This window comes from Boleophthalmus pectinirostris, unplaced genomic scaffold (assembly GCF_026225935.1).
Source record: "Boleophthalmus pectinirostris isolate CB_2022bp ecotype Guang Dong unplaced genomic scaffold, ASM2622593v1 HiC_scaffold_14, whole genome shotgun sequence".
Lineage (NCBI taxonomy): Eukaryota > Metazoa > Chordata > Actinopteri > Gobiiformes > Gobiidae > Boleophthalmus > Boleophthalmus pectinirostris.
Window position 1 is genome coordinate 4,051,352 of NW_026571047.1, and position 22,928 is coordinate 4,074,279.

The following is a 22,928-nucleotide window of genomic DNA, read 5'->3' on the forward strand; positions in this document are numbered from 1 at the left end:
ACTCCAGTGTCCTCAAGGCATCATCTGTCCTCTGCATTTTACCAAAGCCACTGGGGCCGAGTCAGTCACACCTAAACTCTGTCCTCAAACACGTTTCAAATAGAACGGCTAAACCGGGCAGGACCTGGAGGACTAAAGGGAGAGGGAAGGGGAGGAGGGGCGGGGTCTGGGGGACTAAAAGGGAGAGTGAAGGGGAGGAGGGGCGGGGTCTGGGGGACTAAAAGGGAGAGTAAGGGGGAAGGAGACAGGTGGGGTCTGGAGAACTAAAGGGGAGAGTGATGGGGTAAGGAGGGGGCGGGGTCTGGAGGACTAAAAGGGAGAGTGGGGAAGGGGTGGAGCAGGGACTGAAGGACTAAAGGGAGAGTGAGGGGGAGAAGGGGCAGGGTCTGGAGGACTAAAAGGGAGAGTGAGGGGGAGGAGGGGGTGGGGTCTGGAGGACCAAAAGAGAGAGTGGGGGGGAGTGCGGGGTCTGGAGGACTAAAGGGAAGAGTGACGGGGAAGGAGGAGGGGCAGGGTTTGGTGGTATAAGGAACAGTGTGATTGGTCTACAGGTATTGGCTCTTCAAACCCCCTGCATCCAGGTGTCTATATCAGAAACACGTGTCTGTAATCAGGGCAGTTCTGTGTAATGTCACCAAGTACTGGAAAGAGATTTTGATCAGAAAACTGCTAATTTACCCAACTGACTAAAAAAAAAAAAAAGACTAGTAGATAGGTATGTAATGATATCCAAATCTCTCTGTACGATATTATCACGATATACATCTCATGGTACGATATTTATTGAGATATTTATTGGAGAGGCCGATTTAATTGTAGATAGAAATTTTTTTTTTTTGCTTTTAAAATACCTTGACAAGATTTTGGTGTGAATTATTTCCATCACAATCCCAAGAATTCAAGTCAAAACATATCTTTTCATGTTGTCTGCGCTGAAATGAATCATGGGATATGTAGTTCCCCATGTTTATTAACTATTGCAGCTGTAAAACCTGCATTTAAGCAAAGGAACTTGTGATTCAATATATTGTGACAGCCCACGATATTGTTGTGAAACTTTGACGATGTGATATCACGATATTTCGGTTATTGTTACCAGTGTTGGGAGTAATGCGTTATAAAAGTAACAGATTACTATAATGTGTTGCTTTTTGCCATAACGCAGTAATGTTCGGCATTACAGGGGAAAAAATATATATTTTACTCTGTACAAATGTCAGTATGGCTTGTTACGATGTTTTTGTGTTTTTTTTTTAACCTGGACTGAAGTGGTGGGTTTTTCTTCATACAAATTCCCTTAAATCACCGCAATATCGGCAGCGATGAAACGCCAAAGACGAGCCCGCGTAGACCATCAGGTGACCGTGGGCGAAAGGACCAGTGCAGAAACCCGCACTCCACAGGGCTAACCACAGCTGATGCCTGATCGCGCCTTACAGACACCCTGTTCCACAGACTCGGGGTTCTCTCAGGGGCGGTCCTAGATTCCAAGTTCTAGTCCAAGATTAGTCCTGGTTTGGTTCTGGTTTAGTCCTGGTTTAATCCTGGTTTAGACCTAGTTTAGTACTGGTTTAGTCCTCGGTTTAGTCCTGGTTTAGACCTGGTTCAGTTCTAGTTCAGTTCTGGTTTAGTCCTGGTTCAGTCCAGGTTCAGCTAATGGTTCCGTTTTGGTTTAGTCCTGGTTTAGTCTTGGTTTAGTCCTGGTTTAGTCCTGATGTAGTCCTAGTTTAGTCTTAGTTTAGTCCTGGTTTAGTCTTAGTTTAGTCCTGATGTAGTCCTGGTTTAGTCTTAGTTTAGTCTGATGTAGTCCTGGTTTAGTTTTAGTTTAGTCCTGGTTTAGTCTTAGTTTAGTCCTGATGTAGTCTTAGTTTAGTCTTAGTTTAGTCCTGGTTTAGTCTTAGTTTAGTCCTGGTTTAGTCCTGGTTTAGTCTTAGTTTAGTCCTGGTTTAGTCTTAGTTTAGTCCTGGTTCAGTCCATATATGGCGCAAAAGTTCAGCATCTTCACAGTTGGTGAGAGTAACTTAAAAGTGCTGCAATAGTCATGTAATGTCTCACATTTTAAATGCAGTAATATTGTAATGGTACAAATTACTTTGACATGACAGTAACAGGTCATAAATAACACATTACAGTTTTAAAGTAACTTGCCCAACAGTGATTGTTACATCCCTACTAGTAGATAATACTTTTTTTCTTTTTTTCTTTTTGGGGTTGTATTTTGTTTCATTCTGCTTTCCTTAAACCTCTTTACAAGGTAGTAAGTTTCCCCAGATTGTTGCGTCATAGGTAAAACTCCAGGCTTCTTCTTCACTGTCCATAATCCATCACCAGCCAGCAGAGGGCGCTCCAGTAGGACATGTTTTGCATTGGAGCGCCCTCTGCTGACCGGTGATGGTTTATGGACTGCACAGGACAAGTCTGGAGTTTTAAACAGAGGTGTAGATGTTGTTTTAAATTAGAAAACATGAACTCCTCATCCCAAGTGTATTTAAATGAGAATTAAAGCCACAAAAATGCGTCATATCTCTTTTCTGATGAGATGGCTCAGATAAAGCAATCATCCAGAAGCTCAACTCTGTCTTAACTTCTTCAGTGCTTTTGCCCAAGGACACAACTACAGTATGGAATGACTAAACCGGAATTTGAACCACCCACATTCTCCATATACTGAAAATGGTCACATTTTCCTATAGTGCTTTTCCACCTTCAAGGCACTCAAAGCGCTTTACAACAAGGAACCACTCACCCATTCACACACCAGTGTACACAGACACTGTGGGCAAGGTGGGTTAAGTGTCTTGCCCAAGGACACAACGGCAGCATTCGTCTGTGGGAGCTCGAATCACACCAGCCAACCTGTGGGTTAGTAGATCTGACCACTCAACCTGTGATGTTTGTGTTGAGAGCTGGATTCGAACCTCCAACCTTTAGATCAGTGGGCGAATGCTCTACCAACTGAGCTACTGCCGCCCACTGCCGAATATAAAGTCCCTGAGCCACTACTGCTGCTACGTCACCAAAAGAAGATCTATTTTATATCAATTTTAAATGGTTAATCGCTATGGCAACGGTCCTAATTTTCCATCATTCTGAACCCGTGGACACAGTGTGACCCCACAGCTCCTGAGCCACACGGATTTAAGACGGAGAAGGTGGAATAAGCACTTTTCAAATATGAGCCTTTATACACCTGCAGCATGTGTTTACTGCAACTGTGTGTGACCGAGAGAGGGAGGGAGAGAAATAAGAAAAGTAGAGAAAGTGGGAAATGAGGTGTGTGAGAGAGAGAGATGAGGCGGGAGCGATAGAAATGAAAGAAAGAGAGAAAGAGAGAGGGTGATAGAGACCTCGAGGAATGAAGGCGTCTGATTGGTTCGTTATTTATGTTCATATTTTGATTTAGAGAAAGGAAAACATTAGGATCCTGTGTCATGGGTTAATACGAACATTTAAGACCAAAATGACAAAGCTCATAGTAGCAGCAGGTACAGAGAGACGAGCCACAATATTTCAATGGAAGTCAATGAGAGCCAGAGTCAGAAGGAGCCACAAGAGCCGCCTGGAGCACTTCCTGTTTGGTTCTGCTCGGCTTCCTGTTCTACAGTTCTGGTGGACGTCCATAAGGTTTGAGCGGAGCGACTCACAGAATAATCTTTGTGCTGAGTCAGATGAGCTCAAGTCATTAGAATGGAAGAGTGGTGCATTGTGGGTCTGTTTACAGAGAGCGGCTTCAGAGCAGAGGGAGAGTGAGTGTGTGCAAACGGACACACTGCATCAGCTTTTATTATGTGATAAAAGTGTTGGAGTCAAAGAGCTCACACATCTGCGACTTGGAGACATAAAATCCCTCCTATGGCCTAATGGCTGAGTGACTAGAGCAGAGCTGCTCTGTGAGGACTGTGCTTGGTCTTCCTGTGTCTGTGTGGAGTTTGCATTGGGCCCAACCGATATATCAGTTAGCCAATATCATCAGCCGATATGGACACTTGGCACCTGCTATCAGCCTAAATCTCGGAGATATGGGTCAATAGTCCACGTGAGCAGGTTATACCTCATTATAAAGCGTAGACTCTCTATATTATGTCTATTTAATCCAATTTACAGGCAAATGATGTCCTCATATGTGGCCCCGCAGCAATATTTATCTGCAGAGTAATTTTTCTATGTGTGTGTAACGCCGTACTGTCTCTGAATGCACCTCCAGACTCATGTCACTCATGTGCACTTGTTTACACTGTGCACAGCCATAGATCCACATGCACAACACTGAGGCACTGCTTTAAATACTCCTGTTTCTAAAAGTGAACTTCAACGCAGTTTAGGCCAGAAACAAAACTACTACTGTTTTTATCAAAGTGCGAGTGCAGAGAAGAGAGGACTGTCCCAAAGACAGAGGACTGTCCCAAAGACAGAGGACTGTCCCACAGACACAGGACTGTCCCAAAGACACAGGACTGTCCCAAAGACAGCAGGACTGTCCCACAGACAGAGGACTGTCCCAAAGACACAGGACTGTCCCACAGACAGAGGACTGTCCCACAGACACAGGACTGTCCCAAAGACAGAGGACTGTCCCACAGACAGAGGACTGTCCACAGACAGAGACTGTCCAAGACAGAGGACTGTCCCACAGACAGAGGACTGTCCCAAAGACAGAGGACTGTCCCACAGACACAGGACTGTCCCACAGACAGAGGACTGTCCCAAAGACAGAGGACTGTCCCACAGACAGAGGACTGTCCCAAAGACACAGGACTGTCCCAAAGACAGAGGACTGTCCCACAGACACAGGACTGTCCCAAAGACAGAGGACTGTCCCACAGACAGAGGACTGTCCCACAGACACAGGACTGTCCCACAGACAGAGGACTGTCCCAGACAGAGGACTGTCCCAGACACAGGACTGTCCCACAGACACAGGACTGTCCACAGACAGGACTGTCCCAAAGACAGAGGACTGTCCCCAGACAGACTGTCCCCAGACAGGACTGTCCCAAAGACAGAGGACTGTCCCACAGACAGGACTGTCCCACAGACAGAGGACTGTCCCAAAGACACAGGACTGTCCCACAGACAGAGGACTGTCCCACAGACAGAGGACTGTCCCAAAGACACAGGACTGTCCCGCAGACACAGGACTGTCCCACAGACAGAGGACTGTCCCAAAGACACAGGACTGTCCCACAGACAGAGGACTGTCCCAACAGACACAGGACTGTCCCACAGACAGAGGACTGTCCCAAAGACACAGGACTGTCCCACAGACAGAGGACTGTCCCACAGACACAGGACTGTCCCAAAGACAGAGGACTGTCCCAAGACAGAGGACTGTCCCACAGACAGAGGACTGTCCCACAGACACAGGACTGTCCCAAAGACACAGGACTGTCCACAGACACAGGACTGTCCCAAAGACAGGACTGTCCCAAGACAGAGGACTGTCACAGACACAGGACTGTCCCACAGACAGAGGACTGTCCCACAGACAGAGGACTGTCCCACAGACAGAGGACTGTCCCACAGACAGAGGACACACAGCTGCTGTCAACTTGCTGGATTATATTCTTTTTACGGGTGATTGTTTTGAGTCAGGATTAAACAAACACTTATTTGAGTGTTGCAAAAGTGTTGGTTTTGGAGTTACTTTTGGTTCTTTCTCATTGTTTAACTGCTGTAGCTCTCACACACCAACAGTCTGTTTTTTTTTTTACACTGGCCTAGTGTAAAGTGACTACTGTGGCTGCACATGTTACTGAATCTGCATTAATATCTCCTGTCGTATCTGTATTATATCAGCCGCAAAAAAATCCATACTGGTCGAGTCCTAGTTTGCATGTTCTCCCTGTGTCTGTGTGGAGTTTGTTTGTTCTCTCTGTATCTGTGTGGTGTTCAGGGGCAGGCAGCTGGAGTGAGCTGAAAAGGGTCACTGGTAAAGAGTTGGACTGGAGCAGTTTAGTCGTGAGTTGCAGCAGGATCATGTGACCTTTGTGTTTGGCTTTTACTAGAGAAAGAAGAGTTTGGGAACCAGTCAACAAAAGTTGAGTAACATCCAAACCAGTGTAATCAATTATCCAAGTTCATTAGTTAATGAATTAAACAATGCTCTGAAGGTAAATATGTTTACCGAAGCAAACTGTGGAGAATATGTATTATAGATTGGTCTTGTTGTCTCAGTCCAAGCTGGTGCCTTCAGAAGGAGGAGGTCAGGTGCATGGGGCAGATGCAGGTCAGTGGTCTGGAGGTCCACACTCAGAGGCTCTTCAGTGTGGAGAAAGATTGGACACTGTCCTGTTGGATGTTCAGAAGGTCTGAGCAGCACAGGCCATAGAATAAGGCTCCAGACAAAATGCAGATACTTAAGTGTGGGAAAAATATGAAAGCTTTGTGCTGAGTCAGATCAGCTCGAGTCATTTGGAGAGTCGACCAATGGACTGGCTGTAATATGAGTGGACCAGTGAGACGGTGAGTGATGAGGACAGGGAAGGTCTGAAACTCATCACATGTGCAGTGTGAGCAAGTTTTTAACACAGATTAAAGATGCTCACACGACTTTTACAGATTAATATGCAACAATACTGACAGTAGGAACAGTTTACATGGTTCCTCTTGTTTCTGTGAACAAAGTCAATCATTGCCAAGACTGAATGTTAAAGCTCAGGGCATTTGTCCTTGTGAAACTGTGAAGTCTTCAGTTATGGCAAGGCAAACATTTCACCATTTCTCTACTATGGATGTAATAAAAGTGAAAAAATACATAGCAAACTTTTTTTTATATAACATTTCAGCAAAAAAAAAAAATCTGATCAGATCCATTCAGATAATATTTCTTCCTTTGGACCACAGTTCACAAAATAGTTGCCAGCCCAGGTGCTCATATCCCCACCAACGAACGGGAGCTCCCAAAGTAACGTCACCCAATGAGATTACATCAGCCCACTGTACAACAAGAAAACAACAAACAACAAACTGTTAGATATTTACATTAAAAATATTCTATTCATTGCAAAAACAATTTGACCATATCATAAAAAGCATCTTAGGTCAAAATCTACATTAAGCCTGTGAGGAGGAAGAGTCTTAATTTGGTGAATCCAGACGTGTTGTTTTTGTCTTTGACAGGAGCACTTCCAGACTCCCACCTCTAGGGGGCAGTTTTACATGTTCAATGCCAATATACAGTATATTTTAAGGAAGAGATAGGATGGTTAAAATCTACAAAATAAGCTGCCACAGGACAGTTCATGTTTTTTCATCTGATTGTATTTCTCTGCTCTACAGTACATGTTTTTAAAGCCCTGCGTGTTTTACCACACAGGTTTTACCACAGGGGCAGGTGATCATATAAATAACAGATTTAGTGTTGCAGGAGAGAATTCCTCTGAGGAGTATTTCTTTTCCACTGTGAGGAGACTTGAAGCAGTTGCAGCGTATGTTTAGTTACACTGACTGCACCACCACAGGGAGAGGAGTCAAAACAGTTTGAACTGATGTAGTCTGGTTTGGACGGCAGCGATTTTACCACTTCTTTAACAGATCTGTGGAGAGGCGAGCCCGCTCACTAATGCACATTTTTCAAGGTATTTGTGAGTAAAACTTACAACTGTAATGAAATAAATGCTACAGGTTTGAATCTAATCCATTATCTGGATTATTATTAGATTATCGGAACTTAAATAAGACTTGTCCATCATGTCCAGTGCTTTTGTAATTAAGAATAAATCAGCATTACAATAGTCACCAGTAAAATTTCTATTTGATTTGAACATGTTTACATCATCTCTGGGGACAAAGAAGCTCCATCAGCCCGGCGCTCTAGCACGTCTTCAGCTAAAGCATAGGTCACATTCATATTCACGACGTACATTTCCATCTCACTTGAGTTTCATTCACGGCGCACGGTCACCCATGGGCCCTTGAAAGCCTGACCCCCCCCCATCCTCCATCTCCCCACCCCCCCACTGTACTTATCCGTACACGTCCATAAGCCCCTCCCCCAGGCGCGGCCTATTCCCAGAGCTGCTCCATCACAGAGGGCGAGGGGCGGGGCTAGTGTCACCTTTGACCCCCGCACTGTAAACACACCCTCTCCTCTCTGCTGTACAGCGGGACGGGCCGTGCATTCTGAGAGATGAAAATGGATGATGGTTCTTTGGTTTGTCCTTTAGTCCTGTTGTTGATCTGGTCTAGTCCTGCTGTAGTCCGAGTTTAGACCTGGTTTAGACCTGGTTTAGACCTGGTTTAGACCTGGTTTAGTCCTGGTTTAGATCTTACTTAGTTGTTATGTTTATGTGTTAAATATGTGTGAATGAAACAAAACACAACTCCAGGTCTGTTTGTGAGGAAATTACTTTACAACATAAATCAGAAAATAGCGTCATATGGGCCCGTTAAATTAAATGTGCACTATGTAACTTTTTCATGTGGAGTCTAATATCTGCTTGTTGCCATTGAGCTGCCATTGCTTGTCCTAGAATGTTCCTCAGTTTGCTATTATACTCATCTATCTTGCATGTATTCGATTGTTTTTATTGCAAATATAATGGCTGTTGTAAATCTTAAAATGACTGTTCTGTAATTTTGACTTCATTCGGTGGGATAATACCTGTTGATAAAACCTAACAATCAACTATCATTAAATATAAATGATAGTTTTACACCAGTCAAGAAGCAATTTGTAAAGAAAAGCTGAAAAATATGTTGAAAATTACAGAAAGTAGAGAGTTTTATTTTTGAGAGTTCCACATTGATGACATAGGGAGAATTCTATGTAAAAATTAGGCATAAGGGACGACAATAGCTCAGTTGGAAGAATGTTTGTCCACTGATCTGAAGGTCGGCAGTTAGAATCCAACTCTTGACACAGGGTGCACTCAGACTAGGACTTTAGAACTGTGCCCAAGCACGGATCGCCCCTAAAGCTTTGGTACGTTTGTCCAGTGTGAATGCAATCGAACTGTGCTCCGCCACAGCACCTTTGGAACTTTGGCCCAGTTGGAGGAGGTGGACCAAAGCTCAGCATGGAGCTCATGTACGTGCACACGCATGACTTTACAATACGAGCCCTGTGTGTGTGCGCTGATGTCACTCATACGAGGAAAAGTGAATATAATCTGCTCCAAAACAAACGGCAAAACCTCACTTACCTTCAGTGAGGACAGACAGAAGTTTATCTGCCTCTCGTCTCCGTCTGTCATCACTGCTCCACGCTGTTTTTATCTCCATAAACTCACAGAGGAGCGTGGATCATAAAAGGACGCACATCAACCTCACTATTTAACAGATATTTCTGCCGCTAGACTTTGTTTCTCCATTAAAATCATTAGCTCATGTAAACAAACAGTGCCGTGTGATGACGTCATCGGCCTTGGCTCGGTTCTGTTGTGCAGGTGTGAGTGCGGAACAAAGAACCCACAACGATCAACACGGTTTTAAAGTCCGAGTGTGAACGTGCCCATAAACATCATTGGTTGAGTGGTCGTCAAACCCACTGACCCACAGGTTGGCTGGTGTGATTCCAGCTCCCACAGATGCTGTTGTTGTGTCCTTTGACAAGACACTTAACCCACCTCGCCCCCAGTGTCTGTGTACTCTGGTGTGTGTGTGAGTGAATGGGGGAGTGGTTCCTTGTTGTAAAGCACTTTTAGTGCCTCGAAGGTATAAAAGCACTAGATAAAAATTTGACCAAATAATTTACACCCAAGAAATGTGTTTTTTTTCGATACTTTAAAACACGATATCACAAAATAAATGTGCTTTCTTACATTATCTTTTGTGAAATAATAATTCCTGTGTATATTAGACGAGATTTGCGAGGTAACAGATATTGAATTCCATAATGTGATGACTTGACTTCCATCTAGAAAGTAACATTTTGAAACCTATAAAATGGCCAAACTGAGATTTTTTTTTTTTTTTTTTTTTTTTTTTTGCAATGACCTCAACTATGTTTTAGTGAAAAGAGTCGTCTAACCTGTGATATGCACTTTAAAGGAACTGTAGCCTGAGCTCTTACAGTTTTAAAAACTCACAACAATCACAGACACACATCCAAGTTTGTCTCATTCTCAGTTTATGTTCAGGCCTCATGTGAAGCTCAGAACCTCCAGAATTCCCTCCCTGAGCTGCAGAAGCTGCACTAGCACTGACTCATGATGGTGCAGGTGCTGGGGTTTAGGGAGTGACCGTTCACATCAGAGAGAGACATTTTAGGTCCAATGTTTTTGTAATTAAGAATAAATCAGCATTAATGGTAAAATCTTTGAGCATGTTTACATTCATAACAATAAATAGTATATCATAATAAGTAGTATAATGCCATTGTGATGGCAATTTATATTGTGGAAAGATTTCTCTCAATCTGTCTTTGTGTAAATGAATGTGATTTTTACCTTGTCCATATCTGCTGTAACCAATGTTGGGAAGTTACTTTTAAAATGTATTCCCCTACAGATTACAGATTACATACCCCAAAATGTAGTTTGTAATGTAATCCATTAAATTACTTAAAGTGAGTAACATAATCTGAATACTTTGGATTACTTGATTTGCTGTAGAGAAGCAAAGACTCAGTAATCTTCACATAAGAAGTTTTGTCTGTTAAAAGAAAATAAAAAAGCCTGAGTCTTTACTTAACCGTATTAAAAATATTATTGATAGAAGACGAGGAGACACACATGATTTAGTCCTGTTAAATCCTGTTTGAGACATAGTTTAGTCCTGGTTTAGTTTTGGTTTAGTCCTGGTTTAGACCTAGTTTAGACCTAGTTTAGACCTGGTTTTAGACTTGGTTTGGACATGGTTTACACCTGGGTTTAGACCTGGTTTAGTCCTAGTTTACACCTGGTTTTAGACTTGGTTTAGACCTGGTTTAGTGTCCGGCAATGAGAGGAATTATGGAGGAAAAAAAAAAAAAAGAAAACAGGAAAATACCGCCGTGTAATCCATTTATTTCAACAAAGTAACTGTAATCCAATTACCACTCAAACAGTAACTGTAACTGAATACAGTTACTCATAATTTGTACTCTGATTACGTAACTCTGGTACATGTAATCTGTTACTCCCCAACACTGGCTGTAACAACAAGAATAAACCTTTGTCTGTATTCCAAAAACTCATCGGGCTTCATAAATTGATTATTATTATTATTATTTTCTTCAAGATCTGTATATTTTTTTTCCACAATACCATACTGTGAAACATTCAACTTGACAAAGATTTCTTGATTTGACTGCCCTCTTGAATTGTATTTTGAGAATGTTGAAAGTTTAAAATGGTGCATGTTGTGTTTTGCAGGAGTGCTGTGGCTGTGCATTGTGGCTGAGTGCCTGTACATCCTCCTCCTGGCCACCGGGGGCATCCTCATGTCTATAGAGGTGTGTCAGATCGGCAACGTGATCGACGGGCTCAAACTCAACGCCTTCGCCGCCATCTTCACCGTGCTCTCCGGTAAGCCTGGCACACCCAACGCTCGATGTTCCTGAAATATACTGGATCAGCTTTAAGAGTGTCAGAGCGAGTGGTTTTACTGTAGACAGGAAACAGCTGACGGAGGTGCTCTCGTAACTTTGGGCTCGCGGTGTGTACTTTACTTTACAGTGTTGATACATTTGACCCAGAGGAATTGAAAAGTTGGTCAAATGCAAAGGACAAATTTCCTTATGGGCCAATAAAGCTCTTCATAATGAGATACAAACAGCACACAGCACTTCTTTTGACCTCAAGAGCCGCTTTATGGATGGAGCTACAGTATCTGCTGACTCAAGGATCCATGCACAGATAGAGAAAATGATGAGGTGTTTCTGATGGAGTTATGGTGAACTTATCACCGGCACATCTGGCTCAAATAGAATAACAACACAAAACGCTTCCGTAAACACTATTTCTTATCAAGTAGCAGAAGTTACATTTGGTTTGCAGTTTAGCTGCGTATGCATCATTTTAATACGAGATTTTATCCGTTTTTAGGACATATAATACAAATGCAAGATGTTAGCACCTGCAACAGCGTAAAGGAAGTCAGGAAATAAAAATTGGTCAAATCGGTGCATGTTTGGATGTGAAATGAGAGAGAAAGAGGAGAGACAGATGTGATGAAGGAGTGTACAGCCAGACCCCAACAGCCACAGTTTTGTATGTTTATGTGAAGATATATTTGTTTTAAAGAACACATATTATGCTACATTTTCAGAATCACATTTTAATGTTTTCTGATGATTCAGCAGTTCTATCTCTGTTACACAAATGGACCAATTCTTTTGAATATTTCATGAAAATTGACAGATTTGTGGAGTGGTGTGATCGTAACTACCTTACCTACCTTTGAATGCACCAAAAAATAAAGAAACAGTGTTTGACCCCAGGGACAGAGGGGACCACAGGCCAGTTGTGATCCACAAACAAACTATTGCCCAGACGACTCGTACAAGTACATAGTACCTAGGTACTGTGCACTAGACTACAACAGCTTCTTGTGTTGCTTAAGAGCTCATGGTGTGGACCAGAGGATCATGTTGATCTTTTATCAGGCTGTGTTGGAGAGTCTTGAAAGGTTCAGCATTACAGTGTGGTTTGGTGCAGCCTCACCAGACGGCGTTTACACTTGTGGGTGAACACGAGCATCTCTCCCTGTAGAGCGTCTTTGAGCAGGCCACTCTGTGTCAGGCCAGTAACATCCTGACTGCCCCTCTGCACGCTCTCTACTCAGAGTATGAGTTATTACCTTCAGGAAGAAGGTCCAGGGCCTCACGCTGTCACATGAACAGATTGACAGTCAGTGTCTATTAGGCTACTGAACAGGTAGTGATTGTTTGTACTGCATATTGTACTTTATGATGGATGGATGAATTGTAAAGATTGTGTTTTTAAAGTATTTATGTTTATGAATTCTTTTTTTATGTATTGTACAGCATTGATGGCAGCACGGGTCAATAGCCCAAGACAAATTTTCCACTCATGGGACAATAAAGTTAATCTTGAATCTTGAGTTGTGTTTTGTTTCATTCACACATGTTTGAGTAACTCTTTATTATGAGTCTGTCTACATCCCCAAAGCTCAAAATGCTCTGTTCCACCTTGTGATGTCATGAAGCGTCCATTTTCAATTGAACTCCAGCTCCTTTTACCTTTAGCTGAGTAGAGACTGACAATTCCAAGGCTGAAATCATCCAAATGATTCTAGTGAAAGTGTGTTGAGTTAAAAAACACCGTGAAGCACTTCCTGTATTACCACATGACATCACAAGGTGGAAGAGTGTTTTCTATTTGAGCCTCAGTCTGCACAGTTTGTGTGTTGAACATGTGTGAATGAAACAAACACAAGTCCAGGTCTGTTTGTGACGAGGAAACAACATGAGAACATAGATGAGAAAACAGCGTAATATGGCTCTTTAAGCTGTAAAATCCTAATCTCCTTAATTCTATTTCGACTGTGCTGTGTGTTCATTGGAGCAGTGCCCACAGAGACAGCTTCCAGAGCGGAGGAGGATTTCAACTGTCATCACTGGTCTCATCATACGCACAACCAGACAGACATTTTATAGATTAGTGTAAAGGAGACAAGTCGTCTGGCGTGAGTGTGGGAGTGCAGGTCCTGTTTTAGAAACGTTCCAGCTCCTTAAAGACGAGGCTGTTTGACTTCTGTGGGGTATTAACTGCTGACACGTAATGTATTTAGAGCACCATGTTACATTTTATTGTTAAGTGTCGCTAAAAACATATTCATATTTCAGTTTGAAGCTCTGAGTCGCTCCCCCTTCAGAGCGCTATCACAACACAAGCAGGGTCCTTCTAATACTTATGTTATTGCTTTGTCTGGAATTCACAGTATTTTATGTTATTAAACCTTCTTATCTTCATGGAGAACAAACCAGACCAAATTATAGGTCAGATCTGTGGAGAGGCGACCCCGCTCACAGTCAGAATGTCTGTTTTTCTAGGTGTTTTTGAGCGATAAAACCACCTGTAATTGAATAAATGTAAAGTAGAGCTGTTTAATGTCATGCTGTGGAACATTCTCTTCAGGTCAAAATAATGCTGTGTTCGTTTATCCTTCTCCCACTCGGATCTCGGATATGATGTCACGTCCACACTTCAACCGTTTTATTATGTTTTGTGTGTCTGCCTCGGAGAAAAACGTGGACTGTAACTGGAAAGCTGTTGTTGCTTTAGGATTGGCCGAGTGCCCGGTGCTCCAAAATAAGTACCGTATTGTTGAGACTATAAGCCGCACTTTTTTTCAAGGTTTGGGTGTTTCCTGCGACTTATATTCTGTGAGAGGGTGCTCTAGTCTTGTGTCAGTATCTGCTGCTCCTGTTCCTCCTGTACCACTGTCACTTCACTCTACTGCACATGTCTCCTGCAGAAAGAGCCTCTGTTCTGTCTGTATCATGTCAGTCGATCACACCATTACTTCTGTACCACTGAACAATTTAACATTTAAACAAACTTATAAAGACGACTGAGAAGACTGAACACAAATGCTCCCAAAAAGAAAATAGTATTTTGCAGATTACAAACTGCAAGTCTCTGCAGCTGAAAACAATAATCGAGCAGCAGAAAGAAAGTTTGGAGTGAGAGAGAAACTTGTGACACTGGGAGGATGCACCATGAAACTTTCCTGAAGTCACTGGATGGATGGACAAAGTCTGGACTTCAGTGACATCGAAACCATCCTGTCGGGATTCAGAAAGACCCGAATAATTCTAACTGGAACTGATGCTGAGTCTGACGACAGCGACACAGAAGAGGAAGTGACGCTCTGTTTACCTCCGGAGGTCGAGGCCAAGTTGTTCAGAAGTGACACCGAGGATGAAGAATTGAATGGATTTAGTGATTTGGAGTGAGATGGAGAGTTTGGTAAACTTGTTCTGTTCTGTTGTTTATGTTATAGTTTATCTGAAGAACTGTTCATATGTGACGTTAACAGTCTGTTGTTCTCTCTTCTATTGTTATTACTACAACTTGACTTTACACAGGAAATGCCGGTTCCTGGTCTCTGATTTTATAAAATATATTTCCCTGAAAAAGTGTGACTTACAGTGCAGTGCGATTTATATATGTTTTTTACTTTTTCATTACGCATTTTTTGACTGGTGCGACTTATACTCCGGAGCAACTTATAGTCTGAAAAATACCGTATGTGCTTCAACCACACAACCTCGAGGAAGTATTCAAGTTGTAGTATCATTCAGTATATTAGTGAAGTGAAAGCGTTGGCTGTGTGATAGTCACTCATTTTAGCACATGGGCGACACCGACATGGGTGACACCGACTACCAAACCCACAGGCAGTGATACAGACGCAGTAAAGTATTGCAGTAATACAGATGTAGTAAGGTACTGTAGTAATACTAGTGACTGAAACTGTCCTCTGAGTTCTGAGCCATCTGAGGAAAAGGGGCGTGTTGTGCATCGCTAGGCAACGTCCTCGAACCTCTGAGTCAGTTGCTGTGTTATCTGCATCTAATTATAAAGCCTTTTATTGTCTGAGAATCAGGAAGTGCAGGTTAGCTTTACAGTCACTGCAAAACTTTGGTCTCTGAAAGTTGTGGAAAACACTTATAAACTCACTGTGGTGAATAGTTAGGAAGCTCTGAATGCATAAAATGGGTGAGGGATAACTCTGAACCGCTGCAAACTGTTTCAAATGAACTCGTTTTTCGCGACAGTAAAAATCATGTACAGCCTCTTTAATTAGAAATAATGAGTACATTGCTAACAGGATGGTACGGTGGCCTTCAGGGACATTCCAAAGCGTATGGAAATGTGTTTAATTGTATTTATGAGGCAGTCTTCTCTTTATATTGGCCTCTGCACAAAGTGGAACAGCACATTTCCTTCCAGCAGCTCGGCAGTCTGATCACATAACGAGTGTAATGGCTGCAGGGGGCGGGGCTATGCAAATGAGGTGTATATATGCAAAATATTGTTTATTAGAGCTGTCAATCACACACACGAGTTAAAATGAGTCAGGAGACGGAGAGGAGGCCGGGGACGTGAGCTCTTCAAACACTCTGAAGGAATATCTTATGTTCATTACAGTGGTAAAGGTGCACTGCGGAACATTTCTAGTGCAAGGTTGTCTCCATGGAGATGCTACTGCTTTGTCTAGAATGTTCCACAGCATAGATTATGTCTGTCTATCACGAGGGAGACAAGTAGGTTACAGGAATACACCACAGTACAGTTCAGATCTGTGGAGAGGCGCTCCTTTTCACAGAAGGAATGATTGGATTTTTGAGCAATAGAAACACCCGTAATGAATAAATACTAGATGGAAATGTTTAAATTGGGCAATGAGTCACTTTTCTGGTGGAGTATCGTCAAATGCTTTGTCTGGAATGTCTCACAGTATGGCATTATTTATTATTATTATTATTCTATCTTTTTGGAGCTTGCTACTTACCTGGTTCCATTCATTCTGCTCCGGTACCTCGCTCTGTTTCTCACTCCTCGTCTGTCCGCTCCATTCCCCGATATATTTACCGTCCGCTCACCACCACAGTAGTCTTGGGCGATAGATCAAAAAATATATCTCAATTAGGGATGGGCATTCGATTAAATTTTCTTAATCGATCGTCGGAAGAATTAACGATCGATTATCGATTCATCATTAATGTTTTTATATTAAAATGATCATCATTATTATTACTATCTGCACTACTAATCTGCATAAATAAATTCAACTTTACGACATATAAACCGTAACCACTCTAGAGCCACATCAGCCCGTTTGACATTATAATGTGTTTAATTCAGTTTTGTTCAACTCTCACAGAAACAAAACTTAAAACCACATCGCTAATTTGCATAAACTAAGTGAAGATAAAACTACAGCTCTTGTGTCGCTGATGTGGTTCAACTTCTGTAGGATTAAAAGACATGACTCAGTGGAATACAGGTTAGTGTGACCAGATTTGCCTTTGTCAAAACCAGGACACTGTACGGGGGGAGGGAGGTGGGGACTTCTCTCACCTGGTAAAACTTTTTCCCACTGGACACCGAAACATATGTGCTGCTTTATACACTGTGCACATGGACTCACACTTGTCCCAAACGCAACAGAAAGCGTAGAATTTCTTGTACAAATCATCGTTAAATACACATTTGTGCTTCAGTACGTTGCAGACTGACCTGAATGTTTGTGTTTCGGATTGCGCAATCAGAAAAAGTGAGCATCAAACCGCGATGTTTGTTTTCCCAGTGGGATGTGTCTATTCTCGAAGTCGATCTTTTCAAGTCTTTTGAACCATATCACTTTTGTTTCTGGTTCTGATATTGTCATATTTTAGTTTTGGGATTCGGACATCGTAATTGTGTGGTTGTTGGATCCTAACAGCGGAAAACTGCTCGAGAAATTTGTTTGCGAACTTCATAACTGCAAAAGTGAATCAGATGTGTGTGACTGCAAACCTCTGTTCAAACTGTTTCTCTTCCCAATGGAATTAAAAAACAGTGAAAGGTGAAGGTGATGGGCAGGATTGATCCACAGGAAGGATGAAAAAGGAAACCTTTGACTGCCTAAATCATCCCGAGTTTGCAGTGAACATTTTGTATGTGGAGCCATACAGAAAAATCCCGCACACCGTCTTACTTGCAAACTGTGAAATTTATTAGGACAAACCGTGCAACGTTTCGGCACTAGGCCTTCGTCAGGCAAACAGAATGAGAGCTATATGCTGAAATGTCCATGCGGCCTAGTGTACACTGGAAAGACCACAAGAAAACTTAAACAAAGAATAAGTGAACACAAGAGCTCCATCAGAAGAAACGACCGGGACTACCCTGTAGCTGTACATTTTAATGATCAGAGACATGATATTTGCTCTCTACGTTTCTGTGGCATTGAGCATGTCCCCCTCCACCCAGAGGAGGGGACCATGACTGCATACTCAAACAAAGGGAAGCATTTTGGATTCACACTCTCCAAACTTTAGCTCCTAAAGGATCAATGACGATTTTAATCTTAGCATCTTTTTGTAAACATTAGTTTACATCATTAGGACTCTTGTTTTGGGTGGGCTGTATATGGGCTACAGCTTAGGATTCATTGTGTATATATATAGATGTGTATATGGCACGACAACATTATTTTATAGTTGGGTGAATGTTTACTATGTCTATATGTATCCATATATTCTTCTTACTTTTCTAAAATTATTCTATGATCGTTATATGATGATTTCATTACTATTATTTGTATTATTATTACACTATATGTTGACTTTCTTTGTTTTTTGAATTATGGGGTTTTGTGTACACTGTTTCTTTATGACCTGTCACCCTTGGGTGCTTGCCACACCCTATTTAAGATGGCCACCTGAGCTCTCATTCTGTTTGCCTGACAAAGGCCTAGTGCCGAAACGTTGCACGGTTTGTCCTAATAAATTTCACAGTTTGCAAGTAAGACGGTGTGCGGGATTTTTCTGTATGTTCTGGGGCTGCTCCCTCTCCTCCAACGCACCCGTCTCTAGTAGTTGATGTGCGAGGCTCTCATTCTCTCGTATGTGGAGCCATGAAAGTGGGATCCCGTTTGTGAGAGGTGCAGAAGACAAACAGACTGAGCTGCACTTTCTTGTTCTTGTAGTTTTACAGCAACATCATGTCTTGGTCTCTTTGCAGTGGAAGGTGTTTCTTGGTGAACAGCTGGTGCCTTTCGCTTTGGCGTTGACTTTTTAAATTTCGTAACCAAGGTTGAGCGAGGGATTGGGATTTTGCTTTAATGTCGCTCCACATACAAATTGTTCACTGCAAACCCGCGATGATTTAGGCAATCAGAGGTTTCCTTTTTGGTCCTTCCCGTGGATCAATCCTGCCCATCACCTTCACCTTTCACTATTTTTCAATTCCGTTGGGAAGGGAAACAGTTTGAACAGAGGTTTGCAGTCACAGATTTGATTCCCTTTTGCATTTATGGAGTTCGCAAACAAATTTCTCAAGCCTTTTTCCGCTGTTTAGGATCCAACAACCACACAATTACAATGTCTGAATCCCAAAACTAAAATATGACAATATCAGAACCAGAAACAAAAGTGATATGGTTCAAAAGACTTGAAAAGATTGACTTTGTCAATAGACTCATCCCACTGGGAAAACAAACATGGAGGTTTGATGCTCACTTTTTCCGAAAATCCTTCCCAGTATGAATTGTGCGATGACCAGAAGTCCGAGATTCTTGATGCGTCTATAGAACCCCGCTACAGAGACCAATCCAGACCAAGTTACAAGTCAGATCTGTGGAGAGGCAACCAGGCTCACAATCAGAATGTTTTACGTTAAGTTTTTTATGTACGATGGTGACCAGACCTGCTCCCGCCAACAGCTCCAGTAGTTTCTATTCTCTGTCACATGTTTTTTGTTTAAATGGTCTCGTAGGGTTTGAGGTGTTTGTGTGATATGCAAACTCTTTTCTACACAGTTTGCAATCAACAACGCCTTTGTCAATACTTGAGTTGGGCCGTTTATTAAATAGAAATGTACCGTCCAGCAGACCCAGAACACTTTTATGCTCCACATGACGCTCCATTGTTCAGAACTGTGTGCATCAGTATAATTGACGTACAGCGGCATGGTGCACTAACACATTCCGCGTTGTTTGGCAAACTGCAATAAAATGCTTTCATATTTTTAATGCCTTATTTTCTTTGTAATTAATTCATCATAATTAGTGCAGTAATCTCCCTCCCCTAGTAATAATTGTTGAATCGATTGTGATTAAAGTGCCCGTATGACGCTGTTTTCTGATTTATGTTGTAAAGTTGTTTCCTCATCACAAACAGACCTGGAGTTGTGTTTTGTTTCATTCACATGTTTAACACACAAACCCTGCACATTTAGGCCGAGTTCTTCCCTCAAATTGAAAACACTCAGTTCCAGTTTGTGATGTCATGTGATAATACAGGAAGTGCTCCAATGTGTTTTAAACTCCACACACCTTCACTAGACTCATGTGGATGATTTCAACTCCAGAATTGCCAATCTCTTCTAAATAATAAAAAAAAATAAAAAATCTAGGCGTTAACTTGAAAACTAACACTTCGTGACATCACAAGGTTGAACAGAGTATTTTGAGCTTTGGAGATGTAGATAGACATAATATAATAACATAATAAAGTGTAACTCAGCTCAACTGTGAGTGAGACAAAACACAACTCCAGGTCTGTTTTTGAGGAGGTATCAACATCCTAACATGGCTTAAAGGTGCACTGTGTCACTTTTTGGGGGTCTGTCACCTGCTTGTTTCTATGGAGATAAAAGTGAAAAAATGCATAGCACACTCAGATGGCTGATGTCCAAATACTTTTTTTATTAACAAAATAACGTTTCAGCAAAAAAAGGCCTTCATCAGATATTTTTCTTGCTTTGGACCACAGCACACAAAATGGTTGCCAGCCCAGGTGCCCATATACCCACTCAATGAATGGGAGGTCCCAAAGTGAGGTCACCCAGTGAGTTCAACCCACTCTACAACAAGAACCAACAGTTTAGATATTTACATAAAAAAACAACATTCTATAAAATACAGAAATAGTGTAAGTCTATCACAAAACAAAAAAAAAAACATCTTAGATCAAACTCCACATTCAGTCTGTGAGGAGCAAGAGTCTTAAGTTGGTGAATCCAGAAGTGTCTCTTTTTGACAGGAGCATCTCTAGATTCCCACCTCTAGGGGGCAGTTCCATGTGTTCAGTACCTATTTATCTTAAGGAAGAGATAGGATGGTTAAAATCTACAAAATAAGTTGCCACAGGACAGTTCATGTTTTACATCTGATTGTATTTCTCTGCTCTACAGTACTTGTTTTTAAAGCCCTGCGTGTTTTACCCACACAGGTTTTACCACAGAGGCAGGTGATCATATAAATAACAGAGTTAGTGTAGCAGGATAGAATTCCTCTGATCAGTATTTCTTTTCCAGTGTGAGGAGCTTAAAACTGTTGCAGCGATATGTGTAGTTTCACTGACTGCACCACCACAGCGGTGATTTTCATCAGGAATAGGAGTCAGTATGGTTTGGTCTGATGTGGTCTGATTTGGAGGAAGATAGGAGTGTACAAGTCTATTTCTAAGGTTTCTTCCTAATATACACCACTAGGGGGTGCTCTTTAAAAGCCCAATGAAGGGCCAGTTTTTAATATATGCCAATGTTTTGTTATGATGTTTTTATAAATTGATGTCATTTATGGAGATGTCATTGCTTTGCCTGGAATGTTCCACAGTATGACATTAAACAGCTCTACTTTACATTTATTCAGTTACAGGTGGTTTTAGAGCTCAAAAATAGTGGTTTGATCTCCATGAAGATAGAAGATGCTGTACTGTGAAACATTCCAGACAAAGCAATAACATCTCCATGGAGAAAAGCATTTGATGGACCCTCCACCAGAAAAGTTACACAATGCACCTTGAAAGCTCACAAGAGTCAAGTTTGCGTAATATAGGAGCTTTAGTATTGTGCCACAAAAATCTTTGTGGTGATAGTACAAGTACAAGCACTGCAAAGTAAATGTTGTACCTGGACGACTGAGGGATTATATAGACAGTGTACTAATGGAACACAGCTAGAGTGACCAGACAAAACAGGACAGTCCTGAAATCTCAGCTGGTGTCCTGAATCCTGAATCTGGCCCTGAATGTCCCAAAAAATTACACTCAATCAAACAGAATCCTGAGTACCATATTTTTTCAGTAAGTCGCACCTGCCAAAAAATGTGTAATTAATAAGAAAAAACGTAAGTCTCATCAGACAATAAGTCACACTTTTTAAGGGAAATTTATTTTATAAAATCAGAGACCAGGATCCGACATTTCATGTGAAAGTCAAGTTGTAGTAATAACAATAGAAGAGAGAACAACAGACTGTTAACGTCACATATGAACAGAAACAATGTTTACAGAACAAACTCTCCATCTCACTCCAAATCACTAAATCCATTCAATTCTTCATCCTCGGTGTCACTTCTGAACAACTCGACCTCGACCTCCGGAGGTAAACAGAGCACCACTTCCTCTTCTGTGTCGCTGTCGTCAGACTCAGCATCAGTTCCAGTTAGAATTATTCGGGTCTTTCTGAATCCCTGACAGGATGGTTTCAGTGTCACTGAAGTCCAGACTTTGTCCATCCATCCAGTGACTTCAGGAAAGTTTCATGGTGCATCCTCCCAGTGTCACAAGTTTCTCTCTCACTCCAAACTTTCTTTTTGTTGCTCGATTACCATTTTTGGCTGCAGATTTCACGACTTGCAGCTTGTAATCTGCAACATATGATTTTCTTTTCATCTTCTCTTCAGCATCGAGTTTGTTTAAATGTTAAATGTTCAGTTTTACAGAAGTAATGGTGCGATCGACTGACAGAGGCTCTTTCTGCAGGAGACATGTGCAGTAGAGTGAAGCAGCAGATACTGACACAGAAGACTAGAACCTCTCGACACTTCAGTGTGAACATTTTAATATATAAGTCGCACTGGAGTAGAAGTCACAGGAAACACCCAAACCATGAATGTTATTGACCCTTACATACTATTCGGGTTCATTTTGACCCGTTTTGACATTCAAGAGTAGTAAAAATACACTAAACATCATTCTTTGATCCTGAAATTTGATGACTTTTCCAAAATTTTGCCAAAATACACAAAAATGAAAATATTTAAAAACATTATACTTTTATAGACCACTGCTTTGAATGCATTGACTAGTTTGAAATAAGCATAAGGGCTGCAGTGGATAAAACTGGTTAGATTATAAATTCCAACAGTTCCAGAATATTCATGCCAGTTTCAAATGCAATAAATATCATCATCATATTGGCTTTTATGTTTTTATTTGTTTTGTAAAACAGGACATGGTACTGTGTGATAGCAGATGTTTTTCTCAAAAAATGAGTGTTGTAAAACTTACAAAAATATGCTCTTCCTGCTCTCCGAAACATTAT

The 22,928-nt window shown here is 41.7% G+C and overlaps 1 protein-coding gene across 1 annotated transcript in view; it reads left to right on the forward strand.

The window, feature by feature from the left end:
• The window catches only part of gsg1l2b (gsg1-like 2b), a 48,864-nt gene that overhangs the window by 22,712 nt on the left and 3,224 nt on the right, over positions 1 to 22,928 (forward strand). The window contains exon 3 of the mRNA XM_020928927.2: positions 11,295 to 11,447. Within this exon, the coding sequence (XP_020784586.1) occupies positions 11,295 to 11,447 (153 nt within the window). The remainder of the gene's footprint in view (positions 1 to 11,294; positions 11,448 to 22,928) is intronic.